Source organism: Capra hircus, chromosome 7 (assembly GCF_001704415.2).
Source record: "Capra hircus breed San Clemente chromosome 7, ASM170441v1, whole genome shotgun sequence".
Taxonomy (NCBI): Eukaryota; Metazoa; Chordata; class Mammalia; order Artiodactyla; family Bovidae; genus Capra; species Capra hircus.
In genome coordinates, this window is record NC_030814.1 from 107,838,440 (window position 1) to 107,856,403 (window position 17,964).

The window sequence follows — 17,964 nt, forward strand, 5'->3', positions numbered from 1 at the left end:
AATATTTACTAGGTCAAACAATAATTCTATGTCTAACACCTGAGTGTTCATTGGAAGGACTGATGTTGACGCTGAAACTCCAATACTGTGGCCACCTGATGCAAAGAGCTGACTCATTTGAAAAGACCCTGATGCTGGGAAAGATTGAAGGCAGGAGGAGAAGGGGCTGACAGAGGATGAGATGGTTGGATGGCATTGCCGACTCAATGGACATGAGTTTGGGTAAACTCTGGGAGTTGGTGATGGACAGGGAGGCCTGGCATGCTGTGGTCCATGGGGTCGCAAAGAGTCAGACACGACTGAGCGACTGAACTGAACTGAACTTGTTGAGGAGCCGCCAAACTGGTTTTCACAAATTGCTGCACCATTTTACATTTTCACCAGCAATGTATGAGGGTTCTAATTGCTTTATATCCTTGTCAAAATTAGTTTATTTTCCATTTTGTTGATTATGGCCATCTAGTGGGTGTGAAGCTGTACCTCACTGTGGTTTTGATTTGCATTTCCCAAATGACTAACAATGAACATCTTTTCATGTTTATTGGCCAAAAATCTTTAGGGAAATGTCTATTCAAGTCCTTTGTCCGTTCTTTTTTTAAAATTGTCTTGTCTGTTACTGAGTTGTAGAAGATCTTTATAAGTATTAGACTATGGTCAAATATTTTCCCATTTGTGGGTTGTTTTTTCACTCTCTTGTTGGTGTTCTTTGATGCACAAAAAATTTTTTTTTATAAAGTCCAATTTTTTTCTTTTGTTGCTCATGCTTTTGGTGTCATTTCTAAGAATTCAAGGTCATGAAGCTTTCCCCTCTTGTTTTCTTCTAAGAGTTTTACGGTTTTAACTCTTATATATAGGTCATTGATGCATTTTGAGCTGACTTTCCACATGATGTGAAATAGGGGTCCAACTTCATTCTTTCGCGTGTGGGTATCCAGCACCCTTTGTTGAAGAGAGTGCTCTTTCCCCTTTGAATAATCTTGGCACCCTTTTTGAAAATCAACTGGCTACAGACGATTTTCTGGACTCTTAGTTTTTAAAATGTTTTCAAAATTCAGAACTTTCCATATTATAATTCTACCAATGCTTTTATGAGAGGAGGTTCAGCTTATCATGGTATATGTAGGAGCTTTCATTTCAAAACTAGAATTTTTGAATGAAAAATATATACTCATAATGAGTAATTTCATTATTAAACATTTCTCTAAAAAAACAAAGATGAGTAGTATACGCAAACTGGAAATCAAAACTAATCCCCGAGAAACAGTATTTTATAAAGTAGCATGTAAGTTCATGGTCATTTACCATGCTGTAATGAAGTCATTAATTTTAGCTGCCTAACCCTTATAAAGATCTCCATTTTATAATTACGAACTTCTAATCAACCTCTAAATGTGGTTATTACATTAAATGTCCTTTTTATCTGTCTTGCTTAATTTCCTATGTCAAATTACCATTCAGTTCCAAATGAGAGATATATTATAAATCAAAAGAATATTTTACATCTAGAATTTCTTATTGACATCAAAGTATCCTAATATGAGCCATCCATTCACTTTAAAAATTCTCTTGGTACACTGGGTCTTTAAGTACCGATGTAGCATGTTATCCATTGAAAGTTAAGATCACCACTATTTTAGATGCAAGCCAGGCATTCCTTCCCAACAGCCCCTTTTCCCTCATTAGTTTTTCAAGGAATCTCTGGACTACCATCTCCTCAGCTACCTAGGCTGAAGAAAACTACCACCTTCCCTGATTATATGTCTCGATAACAGAGGGTCAGTTACAAACCACAGATGCAGATTCTCTAAACTCAATACCTCTAATAAAAATATAAACTCCCCAACCAGAACATTCAAGAGTTCTCTTTTATCTTGAATTCCCTTTACCTACCAGCTGTAATCATTAGGTCTTTACCTTTACCACAGTTCCTCTTAGATGTAAAGGCAATCTTGTTGTTATTGACCAAAAGAAGAAGAAAAGATTTTGCCCAGAAAACTAAGGGATAAAAAGTTCGGGAGGCGCCGATAACTGTAGTCTAGAAAACGTGAAAGACTTTACCTTTAGCTGGCCAGTGATGTCGCGGCAGCTGACTGTCTTACCAAGCAAGAGACTAAGGTTCAGGGTCAGACCAACGGTTCTGACGGCTGGGCTGGACACATAGCTGAAGTGAGACACCAAGGAAGAGACGGCCAGCCCAACCCCTCATACGGCATCCCTTCCTGGTTAATCCATGGGGTGATAATGACACTGACTGGCCTCATCCTGCCAATGAAGGGCAAGGCACTGCAATCATGGCGCCTAGAAACGAACAGGAGTGATTGGGAATAAAAGGGGGAGGGGGGAAGGGTGGCCAGGATGAAGACATGAATAAAACTCCAAATTTCGGTTACAACTCATTGTCACACCTATTATTCTAATATCATTATGACAGGGGGAATGGAAAAGGGGGGAAAAAAAGAAAAAAGAAACAGAAAAGAGAAATGTCTACCTATTTAAATTTATGCAGCATTTTAAAGAATTTGAGGTTGTAGCCTATAATCCGACTACATGTAACTAAAGCAAGAGGTTGATTCAATTTAGCTTATAAACCTATAGCAAAGAGCATTTTTTTTATCATCAGTGTTTTCTAAATTCTGACAACTTGGAACTATTAAGGTTTTATTACAGCAAAAACAGTCTGCACTACTGAAACAGACTATACTTACCACACGATTCCCTGGGCTCCAGAGCCAATGGGTTTCAACTGCTGGTACCGTTTCAGGACAGTGAAAGTTGAGTCTGCCACTTGTACACTGTAGAACTGGCTGTCACATTTACTGTCGCTCATGATGCACCGTCATGCGGTATTCCAGAGGGCGGGCACAGTCGTCAGAGCCCCTGAAAAAGAACCAGAATGAACACGCACTCTTACTGAAATTATACATGCATAGCGCACTTAACCGCGTTCCCAATTTTTGCTGTATAAGACATTATGGTTGTAAGCGGATAAACCCAGACCAAGCTCTGAACTTAAGTCACAAACAAAAAATGCAAAGACATCCACCTTAATGTACAAGACTATTATGAAGGGAAGACACTTTGAGATCCTGCATGACCACATCTTAAGGGACTGGATTAGGAAACAACCACCTTTGGAGAAAAGAATTTGCACATTTTTACTAGCCACGACAAGACCATGCCACTACGTAATTCCCATCAGTTTCCTGTGGGGCCAGATTATGCTGAACTGTCTCAACCAGACAGGGAGGTGTTCCGGAGATGCTGCAGAATGAACATGTCTATGTCCACGCAGAGAAACAAATGATCCAGGCTTCTGCGCGGTCCACAAACTCAGGCTAAAGGGATGAAGCAGAAAGCACATCTGATGTCAAAGTGATTATAAAAGTGCTAAGTTAAAGGACAACAGGGTGTTGCAGGGCTGGTGGCATCTGTGAGCGCCACGCATACTGGTGAGTGCGTTCCTAACTTTCGAGCTGGTTCTGGAGCTAGTTTATATTCCCGGCAGCCCACGTCACTAGTGGGCTTCAACACAGACAGAGAATTCTGTCATAACCTACAGTCAATAACACGGACACTATGACGTAAATCACGAGGTATGAGTATGAACTGGCAGCTCCAGAGCAGCCTTTTTGTGGTTTAGACAGCAAGCTAAGATTTCTACGCTGCAGGAGCCTATGTGATTTTATACAGAAAACAAAACAAACAGAAATCAATTGGCAGGAAGCTACTTTTTACTTAGTTTCCTGGCTCTTGTCTGATAATGTTTATTCAAAAGTTAGCAAGTTATTTATACTGGTCATTAAAAATTAAAAAGCCAACAATAAAATCATTTAGGTAAGTGTTCCACACTGTTTAAAAACACAGAATTTAAATTTTATTCTACGGCTGCCCCAGCTTCTTGCCTGTTTGTTCTACCACTTAACATTTAATGTCTACTCATGGAATTTTTGGTACTGGTGATACATATTTCAATGCAATGATGCCTAGGACTTCCATTAAAAATGGAAATAAATTTATCAATAACAAGTCTGAACAAATAATTAAATCAAATTTATATTTGCTTCTTTTTTTTCTTAACCATTCTCAGGGCAGTGGCTGAGGCACAGCTATTACTACCAGCAGCCACTTTGACCAAGAGCCACTGCACACCGGTTGAGGATTGCTTCTGGGAGGCCAGCACTGCACTAGATAAACCAACACACTGCTCACGACGACCCACAGGGATCGCCAGCCCCGTGTTACGCGGGAGTGACCCAAAGCTTAGTGAGCTGGCTAAGTCGTGCAGCCGTGAGAAGCTGGTCCTAAGCTCTAAGAGGGTAGAGGCAGGTCCATCTTGATCACCGTGGCACCTTGTATTTCCAGGACAGGAGGACAGGGAGGGCCTGGACCCTGGGACAGAGTTAACATTCAATATACTTCTGCTGATCTGACCCTGTAACACTGTAGCTCATGATTCCCTCATGATGCTACTCCATTTTACTGACATCTGAAGGAGTATCCTTTTCTTAATTTAGTTATAGTTTTTAATAGGTTGAGACAATTCATTTCAACATTTATGGGGTGCCTTTGAACAACAAAGTGATAAATAATACAGAAGACATGGCAAGATCAACCAGGAATTGGTCTTGAAATATCATCTAATTCACTCTTTGGGGAAGAAATGTGAAGAATGAGTCTGTTATCTTTATTGTAATCTAAGTTACATAAGCAAAATGTCAACAAATCTGAAAGGCAAAAGAGGTTCAACCCACAAGCAGGGGTGCAGAAGACAAGAAGAGCTTCATGGAGGAGGTGGCATTTGCCCTGAACAATTTTGCAGAGACAGAGTAGAAGCGCAGAGCTCAAACTGTCTGTGCTCAGACATGGTGAATTGTTCAGCTTGACTGGTGGAGTACAAATGCCAAGGATCAGAGACAGACTCAGCAAAAAGCCAGAAGCCAATACAGTCTGCTCTTTCTTTGCCGTATAGTAATGGACCAGCCACGACGGTCATTCACAAAGCATTTGAGTACCACTGTGGACCATGTCCCTTGCCAGAACAGCCAGCCTGCCTGCCTTTGGGGTTTCGAGTTTACAGCGAGTGCACACCGTGGGTACACTCAGAAGAGAGTGAAAGCAAGGAGAGCCCTAAAGCCAGAAGGATGGAGGTTCAGGGTGCAGGGCAGAGAAGGAGCAGGTGATGAGACCTGGAGGTGCCTTCTAAGCATGACAAGCCATTTGAGATTCGGTTTTGCTGGGTTGTGGGGGAAAAACTGGAGACAGAAAACAAGGCCAAATCACCACAAGCCGCGGAAGCCACTGGGAGCCACCTGGGTCTGGATGCGGGCCTAAGGGCTGCCGAGGCATCAAAGCACGAGAGGCACAGGCTCTGACTTGCTTCTCAGAGAGGTCATTCGGGAAGCTGAGAAAGGGAGTGACTGCAGTGAGCAGGGCTCAAAACAGGCAGACCTGACAAAAATGCCAGAATCATGGGAGCTGGGGAAACGAAGGAAATGCGTGGCTTAGAGAAAGCAGGAGACGGGGAGAAACGGAGGTGAAACCGCGGACGGGAGGCAGGCGATAACTGCAGAGTTGGAGAGTGTGACTTTGGACAAGTCTGAAGAGGCCAAGGGACAGTATGAGCGGACCAGGCCGCTGACCTACTCCAGGACCCTCTCCTCCCTTCATTTTAATAACAGGAGCCATCCTGTTCCAGCTGGACAAACAGCTGTCCAGCCAGAGATGACATCCGCCACTTTCCTGGCAGCCAGGTGTGGCCAGACGACCAACTTTTACCTGGCAGATGTGAGCAGAAATGACGGATGTTACTTCTAGACCATGTTTTAAACAGAAAGTTGCTTGCCTTCCAATCTTTCTTTCTCCCTTGCTGTTGGCTGGGTGATCAGCAGTTGTACTCTCAGAGATGGAAGTTACATGCTGAAGACACTAGAATCACTCACCAGCCAGGGTCCTGAACGACCGTGTGGGACAGAGCTGGGCCATTCTGGTCCACCTGGCCACACTGAGATTGGCATAAATTAATCTAGATCATGTTGAGTAATTCTGGAATTCTCTCTGCTATAGCTGTTGTAACCCATACTCTGACTGCTACAGTATTAGATTAGCTTTTGTGAATTTGGGGAGTATATTACTTCATTGTGTTACTCACTTAGTTGTGTTCAACTCTGCGACCCCGTGGACTGTAGCCCACAGGCTCCTCTATCCATGGAATTCTCCAGACAAGAATACTGGAGTGGATAGGCATCCCCTTCTACAGGGAATCTTCCCAATCCAGGGATAAAACCCTGGTCTCTTGCATGCAGGCAGATTCTTTACCTGCCCCCAATATTACATCATTAGGTCAATAATTAATACAATTTCATCTCAAGATTTCAAATAATTTTTAAATTAAAATAAGTTGCCCTTATCAGGTAGGAAAAAAAAGTCACTTAACAAAGAATCTGTTAGAGCCACCTCCTCTGCCAAGCCTGGGCTTCATGAGAGCAAGAGAAAGAACCCCAAGCCAAAAGAAGAAAGCATGTAAATTAACTATTAATGAAATCAACTCCTGAGATGTATTTCAACAAAATGGACCTCGTGATCCTGGTGGCTCAGCAGTAAAGAATCCACCGGCCAATGCAGGAGATGCAGATTCAGTCTCTGGGTTGGGAAGATCCCCTGGAGAAGGAAATAGCAACCCACTCAGTTTTCATTCCAATCCCAAAGAAAGGCAATGCCAAAGAATGCTCCAACTACCGCACAATTGCACTCACCTCACACGCTAGTAAAGCAATGCTCAAAATTCTCCAAGCCAGGCTTCAGCAACACGTGAACCGTGAACTTCCTGATGTTCAAGCTGGTTTTAGAAAAGGCAGAGGAACCAGAGATCAAATTGCCAACATCCGCTGGATCATCGAAAAAGCAAGAGAGTTCCAGAAAAACATCTATTTCTGCTTTATCGACTATGCCAAAGTCTTTGACTGTGTGGATCACAAGAAACTGTGGAAAATTCTGAAAGAGATGGGAATACCAGACCACCTAACCTGCCTCTTGAGAATTCTGTATGCAGGTCAGGAAGCAAGTTAGAACTGGACATGGAACAAAAGACTGATTCCAAATAGGAAAAGGAGTACGTCAAGGCTGTATATTGTCACCCTGCTTATTTAACTTACATGCAGAGTACATCATGAGAAACGCTGGACTGGAAGAAACACAAGCTGGAATCAAGATTGCCGGGAGAAATATCAATAACCTCAGATATGCAGATGACACCACCCTTATGGCAGAAAGTGAAGAGGAGCTAAAAAGCCTCTTGATGAAAGTGAAAGAGGAGAGTGAAAAAGTTGGCTTAAAGCTCAACATTCAGAAAACGAAGATCATGGCATCCAGTCCCATCACTTCATGGGAAATAGGTGGGGAAACAGTGGAAACAGTGGCAGACTTTATTTTGGAGGGCTCCAAAATCACTGCAGATGGTGACTGCAGCCATGAAATTAAAAGACGCTTACTGCTTGGAAGAAAAGTTATGACCAACCTAGATAGCATATTCAAAAGCAGAGACATTACTTTGCCGACTAAAGTCCATCTAGTCAAGGCTATAGTTTTTCCAGTAGTCATGTATGGATGTGAGAGTTGGACTGTGAAGAAGGCTTAGCGCCGAAGAATTGATGCGTTTGAACTGTGGTGTTGGAGAAGACTCTTGAGAGTCCCTTGGGCTGCAAGGAGATCCAACCAGTCCATTCTGAAGGAGATCAGCCCTGGGATTTCCTTGGAAGGAATGATGCTAAAGCTGAAACCCCAGTACTTTGGCCACCTCATGCGACGAGTTGACTCATTGGAAAAGACTCTGATGCTGGGAGGGATTGGGGGCAGGAGGAGAAGGGGTCAACAGAGGATAAGATGGCTGGATGGCATCACGGACTCGATGGACGTGAGTCTGAGTGAACTCCGGGAGTTGGTGATGGACAGGGAGGCCTGGTGTGCTGCGATTCATGGGGTTGCAGAGTTGGACATAACTGAGCGACTGAACTGAACTAGTATTCTTGTCTAGAAAATCCCATGGACAGAGGAGCCTGGCGGACTACAGTCCAAGGGGTCACAAAGAGTCAGACACTACTCAGCTACTAAAAAACAACAACAAACAAAAGAAACAGTCATAAACAAAATGGACATCAACCAGGTTTCAGAAGACAATTCACAAATTGAGAAGTGTAAGAATTCTTCAGGCAACCACATTACCAACACACGGAAGGCGGAGTCCCTGACTTAACTCCCATCACTAGCAGGTGCTGGTTCCTCACCTCGGCTCCCAGCAGTGGGATCCACTGCCCGTCACACCGCCCTGTCACTCGGCTTCTGCAGGTCTGCCTCCGCCTCCCTCTGCCAGGCGAGGAGCTCCTCAAAAGGAGGGAGGGCCTGTCTTCCCTCTCATACGACATTACAAAATGCCAACCAATGATCCACTGAGAAAGCTCCTAGCAGGATACACTCTGTGCTTACAGACCCGAGAAAGCTCCTAGCAGGATACACTCTGTGCTTACAGACCCGAGTGTGGTGAGTGGATGCCTCAAGGTTAGGAAGCGGCATGGCCTTTACTAAAGGCAACTGCCTCAGGTCTACACCCTCCCCACTTACCATGCTGCTTCGATGAATGCTTGTCAAATGAATTGCTCTAACTGAAAAGCTCTATTTCTTCAAGATTGGAGACTCCTGTAGGATCCCCTCCAGGATACTGGAATAAAATCTACCCACTCTAGGAATAAACACTGGGCAGGAGGAACATTCCTATCTGTTTAGAGCCTGGAGTAAGAAATGCTTTAAAAGTTTTTTCCCTACCTCTAGTATTCTGAATATAAACAACCCAGGTACTGTAAATCTCTGATTATCTTTTCTAAATAAATTAGCTCTAACTATAGCTTTCTGGGGCTTCCCAGATGGCACTAGTGGTAAAGACCCTGCCTGCCAATGCAGGGGACGGAAGAGGCACGGATGGATTTGATCCCTGGGTTGGAAGGTCCCCTGGAGGAGGGCACGGCAACCCACTCCAGTATTCTTGCCTGGAGAATCCCATAGACAGAACAGCCTGACGGGCTACAGTCCATGGGAGCAGGACACAAAAAGCCGGACACAACTGAAATGACTTAGCACAGCACAGCACAGCTTTCCACCACACTTTACGCAGTTCTAACATTTTAAAATGGGAAACAACAGTGGAGAGCATATAATGTGCGACTTGGGGAGATGTCAGCTATTTACTTACTATTTACTGACTTCTCCCAACAAACATTTCCTGACAGCCTCCTGTGCACCAAACATGAGGGATGTGTGTGTATTTGAGTGTCTGTGTGTCAGCCGCTCAGTCACGTCCAACTCTTTGCCACCCCGTGGACTGCAGCCTGCCAGGCTCCTCTGTCCACGGAATTCTCCATTCAAGAATCCTGGAGTGGGTTGCCATTCCTTTCTGCAGGGGATTTTCCCATCCCAGGGATCAAACCCAGGTCTCCAGCATTGCAGGCAGATTCTTTACTCTCTCAGCCACCAAGGAAACCATGGAGTACTAATCAGACAATCCTTTCCCTCCAAACCACCAACGCATAATTATCATACCACACAGGAAGTGTCCTGGGGGCATGCACTGTCTGCAGGGCGGCAGTCCAGCAGAGTGGTGGGCAGAGGCAGAGAACAAGTGGAATGTGTGAGTGAGAGGCAGATGTAGAGGAAGGCTTCCTGGAGGCGGCAAGACCTGCATGCAAGTAACAACCTAGTTGTGACAAAGCAGGTACTTTCACACATACTGGTGAGCATAAATTAGTATGAATTACATAAATTCGTAAAACACTATTTGGAAGTAAAATAGGTAATATCTAAGGGAAAATCTGCATGACTCCTGACCTGGCAACTACAATTCTACATAAATGCACCTGACAAATATACATGTACAAGGACGCAAAGACAACTGTGCAAGGATGTTTGCAGCACTGCTTGTAACAGGCAAAAAACTAGAAATAATCTAAAAAGCACGCTTGGAATGACTGAAGAATCATGGCATAAAAGCATAATAAAGCCATTAAAAACAATGCAGGGACTTTAGGCATTGATATGGAGAGATGTTTAAGATATATCAGGAAATAAAACAAGGCAAAGAAGAGTACAGACAGTAAATCCCAATGTACAGAAAAATACACAGACAAGACGCTAGCAAGTGCAGAGAAGCAGTGGAAAACGAGACTTTCACTCCTGACATCACAACTTTTTTTTTTCTTTTACCTATGCACATATTTCACATTTTAAAAACTAAACACTTTTAAATAAAAAGCTGAAGAATGGTCACTCTGACCGCTTTACAGAGAATGGATTTGAGGCAGATGAGACTGGAGACAGGAAGGCAAGTGGGCCAGGCTCAGTACACAGTTATATACACTCTCCTAACAGCTTGTGAGATCCAGGTACTATCCTCACCCTGCAAATGAGCAAACAACTTGGAGACAGGAAGTAACTTGCCCGGATTCTCAGCTGGAGAGTAGCATAGCCTGGATTTGAACTGAGGTGTATGTGACTACAATATCCATGTTCTTCCCAGTATACTACTGGAATATCTCTACTTTTATTCAGAAAGTAAAGCGATTGTCGAAGGGCTAGTTAGGACCAGGACAAAATAACACAGACCTTCTTCACATCTTAATCTTGTTGGCTTCAACCCACCTAGACACGTTTGTTCTGATGATGAAGATAATGCAGTGATCCACAGAATCAAACCTTTAATCACACTAATGCTTCAGAATACCCAGGGCATTCAATATTTAAGTGAAGTGACTGCTGTGATTAAAAGCAGATTGTCACAATCACCTTCTTTGTTTCAATGCTTGCTGCCAGAAGTTTTAATCAAATTGTTCTTTTTTCCTACTTTATTCTTATTAAAAATAGTATTCGTGTGTGTGTGTGTGTGTGTGTGTTAGTCACTCAGTCGTGTCTGACTCTTTGAGACCCCAAAGACTGTAGCCCACCAGGCTCCTCTGTCCATGGAATTCTCTAGGCAAGAATACTGGAGTGGGCATCCATTCCCTTCTCCAGGGATCTCAGCACAACTTTATCTTCCCTGAAAAACCAAAAACCTCACAGCATCTCAGGGCCACTCTTTTGAACATCAGTTCTTAACTTATGGCATATACTATGACACAGAATAACAACTAGTAGTTGGTTATCATGTCACTCAGTTGGATCCTAAGGATCTAGCAAGAATTCCCCCCACTGGCCCCTTGCAGTCATCAGTTTCCCCACATCCTGCCCTGATACTCAGTGTTGTGAGTAAAGGCCTCACTGTGCCTGAGACACACCAACAGCCAAAGTGCTCTCCAGCCTCCATTCCTGACACCTCAGATCTATGGTATACACACCATCTTAGAAATATCTGTGCACATGAAAACCTTTACACGAATGCTCAAGAAGCTGTATCTGTAATAGTTCACAACTGGAAGAACTCCAGATGTCTTTCAGTGGGTGAATGGTTAAACAAGTTGCTGTATATCCATCCATACAACCGACTACCACCTGGCACTCAAAATGACTGAATTACTGATATTCAACATCAATTTGGGTAGGTCATAGGGCATTATGAAATTTTAGTGATAAAAGCCAATTTCAAAAGGTCCATAATCCATGTATACAACATCCCTAAAATGAAAAATTACACAGATATAGAACAGATTAGTGGTCGCCAGGGATTATGGATGGTGGGGGAGAAGGGGGGGCAATGTGGTTATAAAGGGGTAGTACAGGGGAGGATCTTTGGGATGATGAAATAGATCTGTATCTTGATGACAATGACGGTGGTTATATGAACCTCCATATGTGATAAAATGACACAGAACTATACAAACGCTGTACCGACACTAACTGCCTGGTTCTGGTATTGCACTATAGCTATATAAATACACAACCATTGGGGGCAACCAGGTGAAGGGGGCACGGGGCCTCTCTGTACTATTTGTGCAACTTCTTAGGATTTGTAATTATCTCAAAACAAGAATTAAAGAGACTTGTTGAAAAGGATTTGTGATTATACCACTCTTATGTTTGAGTTCCTTCAGTAGCGACCGATTGTGTTAAGGGTAAACTTCGAATCCCGAGCACAGCAGAGGAGTCCTGCAGGGCCTCTGGCTCACTCTCAGGCATTATCAAGCCCCCCGGGAGCAGCAGGCTCCAGCTCCTGCACACCTTCAGGTTCCTTTGCCTGAGCTGTCCTGCCTGCCTGAAATGACTTCCCTCCCGCTTCTGTGTTCCTGGCCAACCTCCCTCCTCCCAAGTCCAGGGCAAGCTTTTCTGCAGGTCTTCCTCAGCAGGCCTTCCTTTCCAGCCGTGCCAGGCACGCCCCCTTTTCTGAGCATCACCATCTGCATTCATTTGCCTTGCAAGTCTATCTCCACTTCTACTCTGTGAGCTCCTCTATTTCTTAGCCCTCTACTAACTACACAGTGGGTGCCCAGGAAATACTTGTTAAAGGGAAACTAAATGGGACCGTAAGTGCAAGGCAGCTCTGCAGTCAGACGGCAGTGGGTCTGCCACGTATGTGGGTGAGTGAACTTGGGCAAGCACTTATCCTCATCTGTAGAAGGGCGATAACTGCAGAATCAACCTCAGAGGACAGCTAGCACAGTGCTCAGCACAGGCCAGAGGATCCGCCTTAGCCGACCTTAGAACAGATCTTACCACACCCATTCTGCTTGTTCCAAACAAATATCTGCATTCTGAAAACGTGGACTCAACCCTGGTGAGTGCAAAGCCTGATGACATGGTTAATGCTGGTGAGCACCCCCAAGAAAGACATGACAGGAGGCAACGCACAGCATTTACTTTCCATTCTAGGGCGGGACAGGTAGACGGTATGTCATGAGATTTGTAGAAGGCATCCACTTTACAACATATAATAGTATCTATGTTTCTGAGAGTTAAGAGTTAGAAAAACAGATTTGATTCCAGAATCAGACCTAGGGGATTCACTACCTGGTTTGCATCCTTAAGCCTAGATATTCTGAAATTAAACTAGTAGCAGCATCAATTTAGATACACAATATTCAAATAGTGTAACAAATTAAATTATTTACAATTCTGTAGAAATATATGTGTATGTATAAGTATATATATTTTAAGGAAAAGGAGTTGTTTTAAAGGCGATCATTATTATTCTCTCAGAATCATTGTAGGGAGTGGAGCTATGCTTTTTAAACAAATTGTTCTAAATAAAATTATGTTTTTAAACCAAATCCCCAGGTTTTTCGTATGCTGGCCTATGGAAAGACAGATTAACAGGTGGTTTTCACCCTGTTCATTCTCCTAATGCCAAATAATTTAGGTATGGAAATACTTTAAATAACAACTTAAAACAGGCCAGAATTTATTTAACATAAAGATAGTTAACATTAACACCTCGCTTTTGAAAAAGTGAAAGTGTTAGTTGCTCAGCTGTTTCCAGGTTCCTGTGTCCTTGGGATTTTCCGGGCAGGAATACTGGAGTGTGTTGCCATTCCCTTCTCCAGGGGTTCTTCTTGACCCAGGGACTAAACCGGGATCTCCTGCACTGTAGGCAGATTCTTTACAGTCTGAGCCACAAGGGAGGGGAAAAAAACCCACCTCATTTGTAATTCATACATCCTTAGAATCTATTTTTATTACTCCTGAAATGTTTTAGAGTATGTAGTCTTTGCTTAAGAAAGGTTCTTAGGTAAAATTAGCTAGGAGAAAGAGGGAGTAGAATATTTTATAAAATCCAAAAACAAAAAAATGAACCCAAAAACCGAATGAAATTAATTTTCTTTAAAGAAATTAGTTTTCTTTAAAGAAAATCAAATTTGCTGAATTCCACTTTCAAGTGTCTAGTAAATTTCCTTAGCTCTAAGAATTCCTATGCTAAAATTGAGACTACTATTGCTGATTATTTTTCTATCTATTAATTTACACCCCAACATTTTCCAAAGAGGATTTGAGGCACCAGTTAAAAATGTTTAACTGGCAATCCAAAGGCCAATATAAAACCTGAAAAGACCCACAGTACTTTATAAAAAATGAATTCTTGCTGTGCAAAAGATACACAAACTTGTCCCCCCAAATAATATGGCCTTTTAATGAATCAAAGGGTCCAGGTACTGAGTATCAACAGTAGCTAACATCATAGTGCGAGCCAATCAAAACTACTTGCCTCTAGAGGAAGCGCACATCCCACCTAAGAAGGCTCCATGGATCCAACCAAACCTTGTCTAAATCCAACTACAAACTTCCAAGAAATACAGAGAAACACAAGAAACTACACTGCAGAGGTACAATCAGTAAGATCCCAATAACAGAAATACTATCGCTTCAACAAATAAACTACAAGGAAGAGAAAAACAGAAATAAAGAGGGATCCACAGATTAAAAGACTTTTAAAAGACATTATCAACCAATCACAATATATGGTCCTTATCTGGATCTGTATTCCAAGGAAGAAACTATTAAAGGAACTATAAAATTTATGAGACACCTGGAAATCTGAGTGCTGGCTGGCTATTTGATATCACAGAATGACTAATTACTGCTTTTCCAAGTTTGAAAGAATTCTTATTTTTTAAAAATTTTCAGATGTAAACTGAAAAAGTTATGGGTGAAATGACATGATAGTTAGGATTTGCTTGAAAATAACAGCACAGTGTGTGCTGGAGGGTGTGTGAGAGCTGTAGGCACGAGGGCAGGGGTGAACCAGGTTGGCCAGCGGTTAGTGATTGTTGAAGCTAGATACCACTGTTTACTTTCCTACATGTTTGAAATCTCATAATAAACAGTTACAACGAAGACTGTTGTTGAAACCAGTTCATACAATCACAAAGGGGCAAATACAAATTTAGTAATTCTTAAGGAAAATCATGTAAAAATGTCACCTTCTTAACCAAGTATCACTAGATCAGAGACAGCTGTGCAGGCATGTATGTTAGTCACTTCGGTCGTGTCCGACTCTTTGCGATCCTATGGACTGAAGCCTGCCAGGCTCCTCTGCCCGTGAGATTCTTCAGGCAAGAATACTGGAGTGAGCTGCCATGCCCTCCTACTGCCAAATCAACAATGTTAAGGAAAAAATGTGGTTTTGTTTTACCTCATATATCATGAAATAAATTGGTCTGCTCACTATTAATTGCTTCATATGGCACTTTTCTCTATCCAGAAAATTAAGACATTTTATTTTAAATAGACAAATTGAGGTGTACCTTCTAACATTTATTTAGGAAGGCCAAATAAACACATTTTAATCTGTCAACAAATTATTTAAAGTGGCATCCTGGAAAGTTAAGTTCTCAGGAGTGGATTCTCCTCAAGAAACTTAGGAAAAGAACGCTCTTCAGCGACAAACTATGCCAAAATAGGATTGTTTTTAACCCTGTAGGATCCTTTTGAAGGGGAAAAAAAGGGATAAATGAAGGGAAACGATATCTAGATTGGATTTTATTCTTCCAGAACAAACTAAGAGCCAAAGAGAATACTCAGAGCTAAGGGACTCAGGAAAGAATGCTGATCTGCGGGAGACCTGGGTTCAAATTTCACTTTCCAGCTGCTTGCTACAAAACAGACTGCCGAAACTCTGGGAGCCTCTGTTTCCTCCTGTGTAGAAAGTGGAGGCTAGCAGGCTTCCTAGCTGCTATCGCAGGGCTCCAGTGACAAAAGAGAGTTCCTGGACAAACAGGGCCTAGCTGCCCTAGCCGTGGGCTACGCTTCTAGCTCACTGCAACTCTTCCCTCCTAAACAACCTGCCTTGAAGTCCGGAGTCCGACAATCCTGAAATAAAACTGAATGAGGTCTGCATTTTGCTTGGCTCACAGCACTGAAAACATTTTAAAATAAGCTACTGCCAACAATTGAACATGAAGAGAGTGCAGATACAAATCTCAAGTTCTGGCTTCTTTCTAAAAATTGCTGGGTAAGTGGTGTCTGGTTCTCCAGGGTCTCCACTACTCTAATCTCTCACACCTGGCCCCACAGGCTGGTTTTTGACCCCAACATTGGGCTGAATATTGGAAAAGGGGATGACAGAGGACGAGATGGTTGGATGGCATCACCGACTTGATGAACATGAGTTCAAGCAAGCCCTGGGAGTTGGTGATGGACAAGGAAGCCTAGTGTGCTGCAGTCCATGGGGTCCCAAACAGCGACATGATTGAGCGAGTGAACTCAACTGATTGGGCTGAAGTTCCTCCTTCACCCTGCCCTTCCCCACTTCTTGTCTTCCCCTAGACCTGACAAGTTTCTCATCACCATTCAAGCCAACTCCAGCACCAGCCAAGCACCACCGCCTCCTCCAAGTTTCCACAGCACAGCCCCTGCTCTACAGCAAGCTGTCCGAGCACTGTCTGCATGTCTCCTTTCTCTACTGGGCTCTTGGGCTCTCTGGAGGAAGCGACCCTGTTGCTACTGCCTTTGTGTCCCCAGGGCCGAGCAGAAAGCTGACCTGGATAATGCAGAATTCAGTCAATGTGTCCTGAATGCGAGGAAGGAAGTTAGATCTAAAACATTATAAAAATGTCAGATTTTATATTACAGCTTGTTCTGATAGTTACCAAATAAAAGGGTCAAGGACATTAAAATGTTCCACAAAACTAAAGCAACCTATCATCTGCATGTAAGTTTCACAAGTTAGTCACAAGTCACTAAACAGAGAAAGCAGAGGCAACAGGCTGGCAGGGTCATTCATTCACTCATTTACTCACTTAACTGATATTACTGAATACTTACTGTGTGCTTTCTAAGCACTGGGGATAAAGCAGTGGACAAATCAGACAACTACCTGTTTTCAGAAAGCTATAATCCTAATGGGAGAGACAGAAAATAAACAGGCAAATCAACAGAATAGTTTCAAACCAGATACTGGGAAGAAAATTAATGTAATGAGACAGAATGACTAGAGGAGGAGAAAGAGTGGTCAAGGAAAGGATTCTGTAAATTGAAACATGTGAGGAGAAGGACCAGAAGGAGTCAGCTGTGCAAAGATCCGGGAGGCAACTCCAATCACTGGATACAAGTGCAAAGGTCCTGAGGTAAACAGGGCTGAATGTTCAAGGCCAGTAAGATGGGCAGGTTAGGAGACCACTGCTCCGGGTTGGGGGACTTGTTGGGGGTGAGCTGGTCAGGGCCCGCTCAGGCACTGCTGGGCACTGAGTATGCAATGACAAGGCACTTGGGGAGCATGAGGATGGGGGACTCTGGGCGGACTCTGCTACACTCAAACCAGCAAGGAGCAGTATCCCGCTCAATTTTCCACAAGTGTGCACCGGCCGGGCTCCCGCCCAGGGGCTTTCACACACATTCACAGAGCTTGACAACAATCCTGTCCAAAAGGGTAGACATTTCCCCCACTTTGCCGAGGGGAAAACAGAGGAACAGCAAGGATCAGTGCCTTCGCCAAGGTCGCAGGAATCAGATCCCAGGCTCTGAGCATCCGGGAGGAGGTATGCAGCTGGGTGCCAAACAATCGGGGCGGGGGAGGGGGCGCCCACAGACCCTACAGCAGGTCTGCCGGGGCCAGAGCAGGGAGCGAGCCCGCAGCTCCGGGGCGCGGACAGCCGGGCGTAAGGGGGTGACTGCGGCAGCCTGGAGGAAGAGGGGCTGCGGCCGGGGTCGCCAGCACCCCGCAGACCCCACAGAACCCGGTCCTCCCGCTCCGCACCCCCCTGTCCCCGCGGAGCCTGGCCTCGCGGCCTTCCCGCCGCCCCTCCCCGGCGAGGCTCGGTCCCAGAGTCCCCGCTGGGCCTAACCCGCCGGCCGGGCTCACCTCGCCTCCCCGCCGCCGCGCCAGAGGGAGAGGGCAGGCGGGCGGACTGGCGGCGCAGCGCGCTAGCTGCTCGCGGCTCCGCTGCCCCGGGCTCGCCTGGCCGCCCCGCCCCGCTCTGCTCCGCTCCGCCCCGCCGCCGCCGTCGCCGCCGCCGCCAAGGGTGTGAGGGGCGCCCGGGCGCCTAGGACCCTTCCGGTCTG

General features: G+C 44.3%; 1 protein-coding gene across 6 annotated transcripts in view; it reads right to left on the minus strand.

Annotated features, from left to right (window-relative positions):
- The window catches only part of MAPK9 (mitogen-activated protein kinase 9), a 69,295-nt gene extending 51,331 nt beyond the window's left edge, over positions 1–17,964 (minus strand). For 2 of the 6 annotated variants that reach the window (XM_018051620.1, XM_018051622.1), the window contains exons 1-2: positions 17,765–17,954; positions 2,706–2,877 (exon numbers count right to left, since the gene is read on the minus strand). In XM_018051620.1, the coding sequence (XP_017907109.1) occupies positions 2,706–2,827 (122 nt within the window). In that variant the 5' untranslated portion in view covers positions 2,828–2,877; positions 17,765–17,954. Of the gene's footprint in view, positions 1–2,705; positions 2,878–17,764 lie in introns of all 6 variants that reach the window. The other 4 variants (XM_018051621.1, XM_018051619.1, XM_018051618.1 and 1 more) reach the window with 4 other exon arrangements.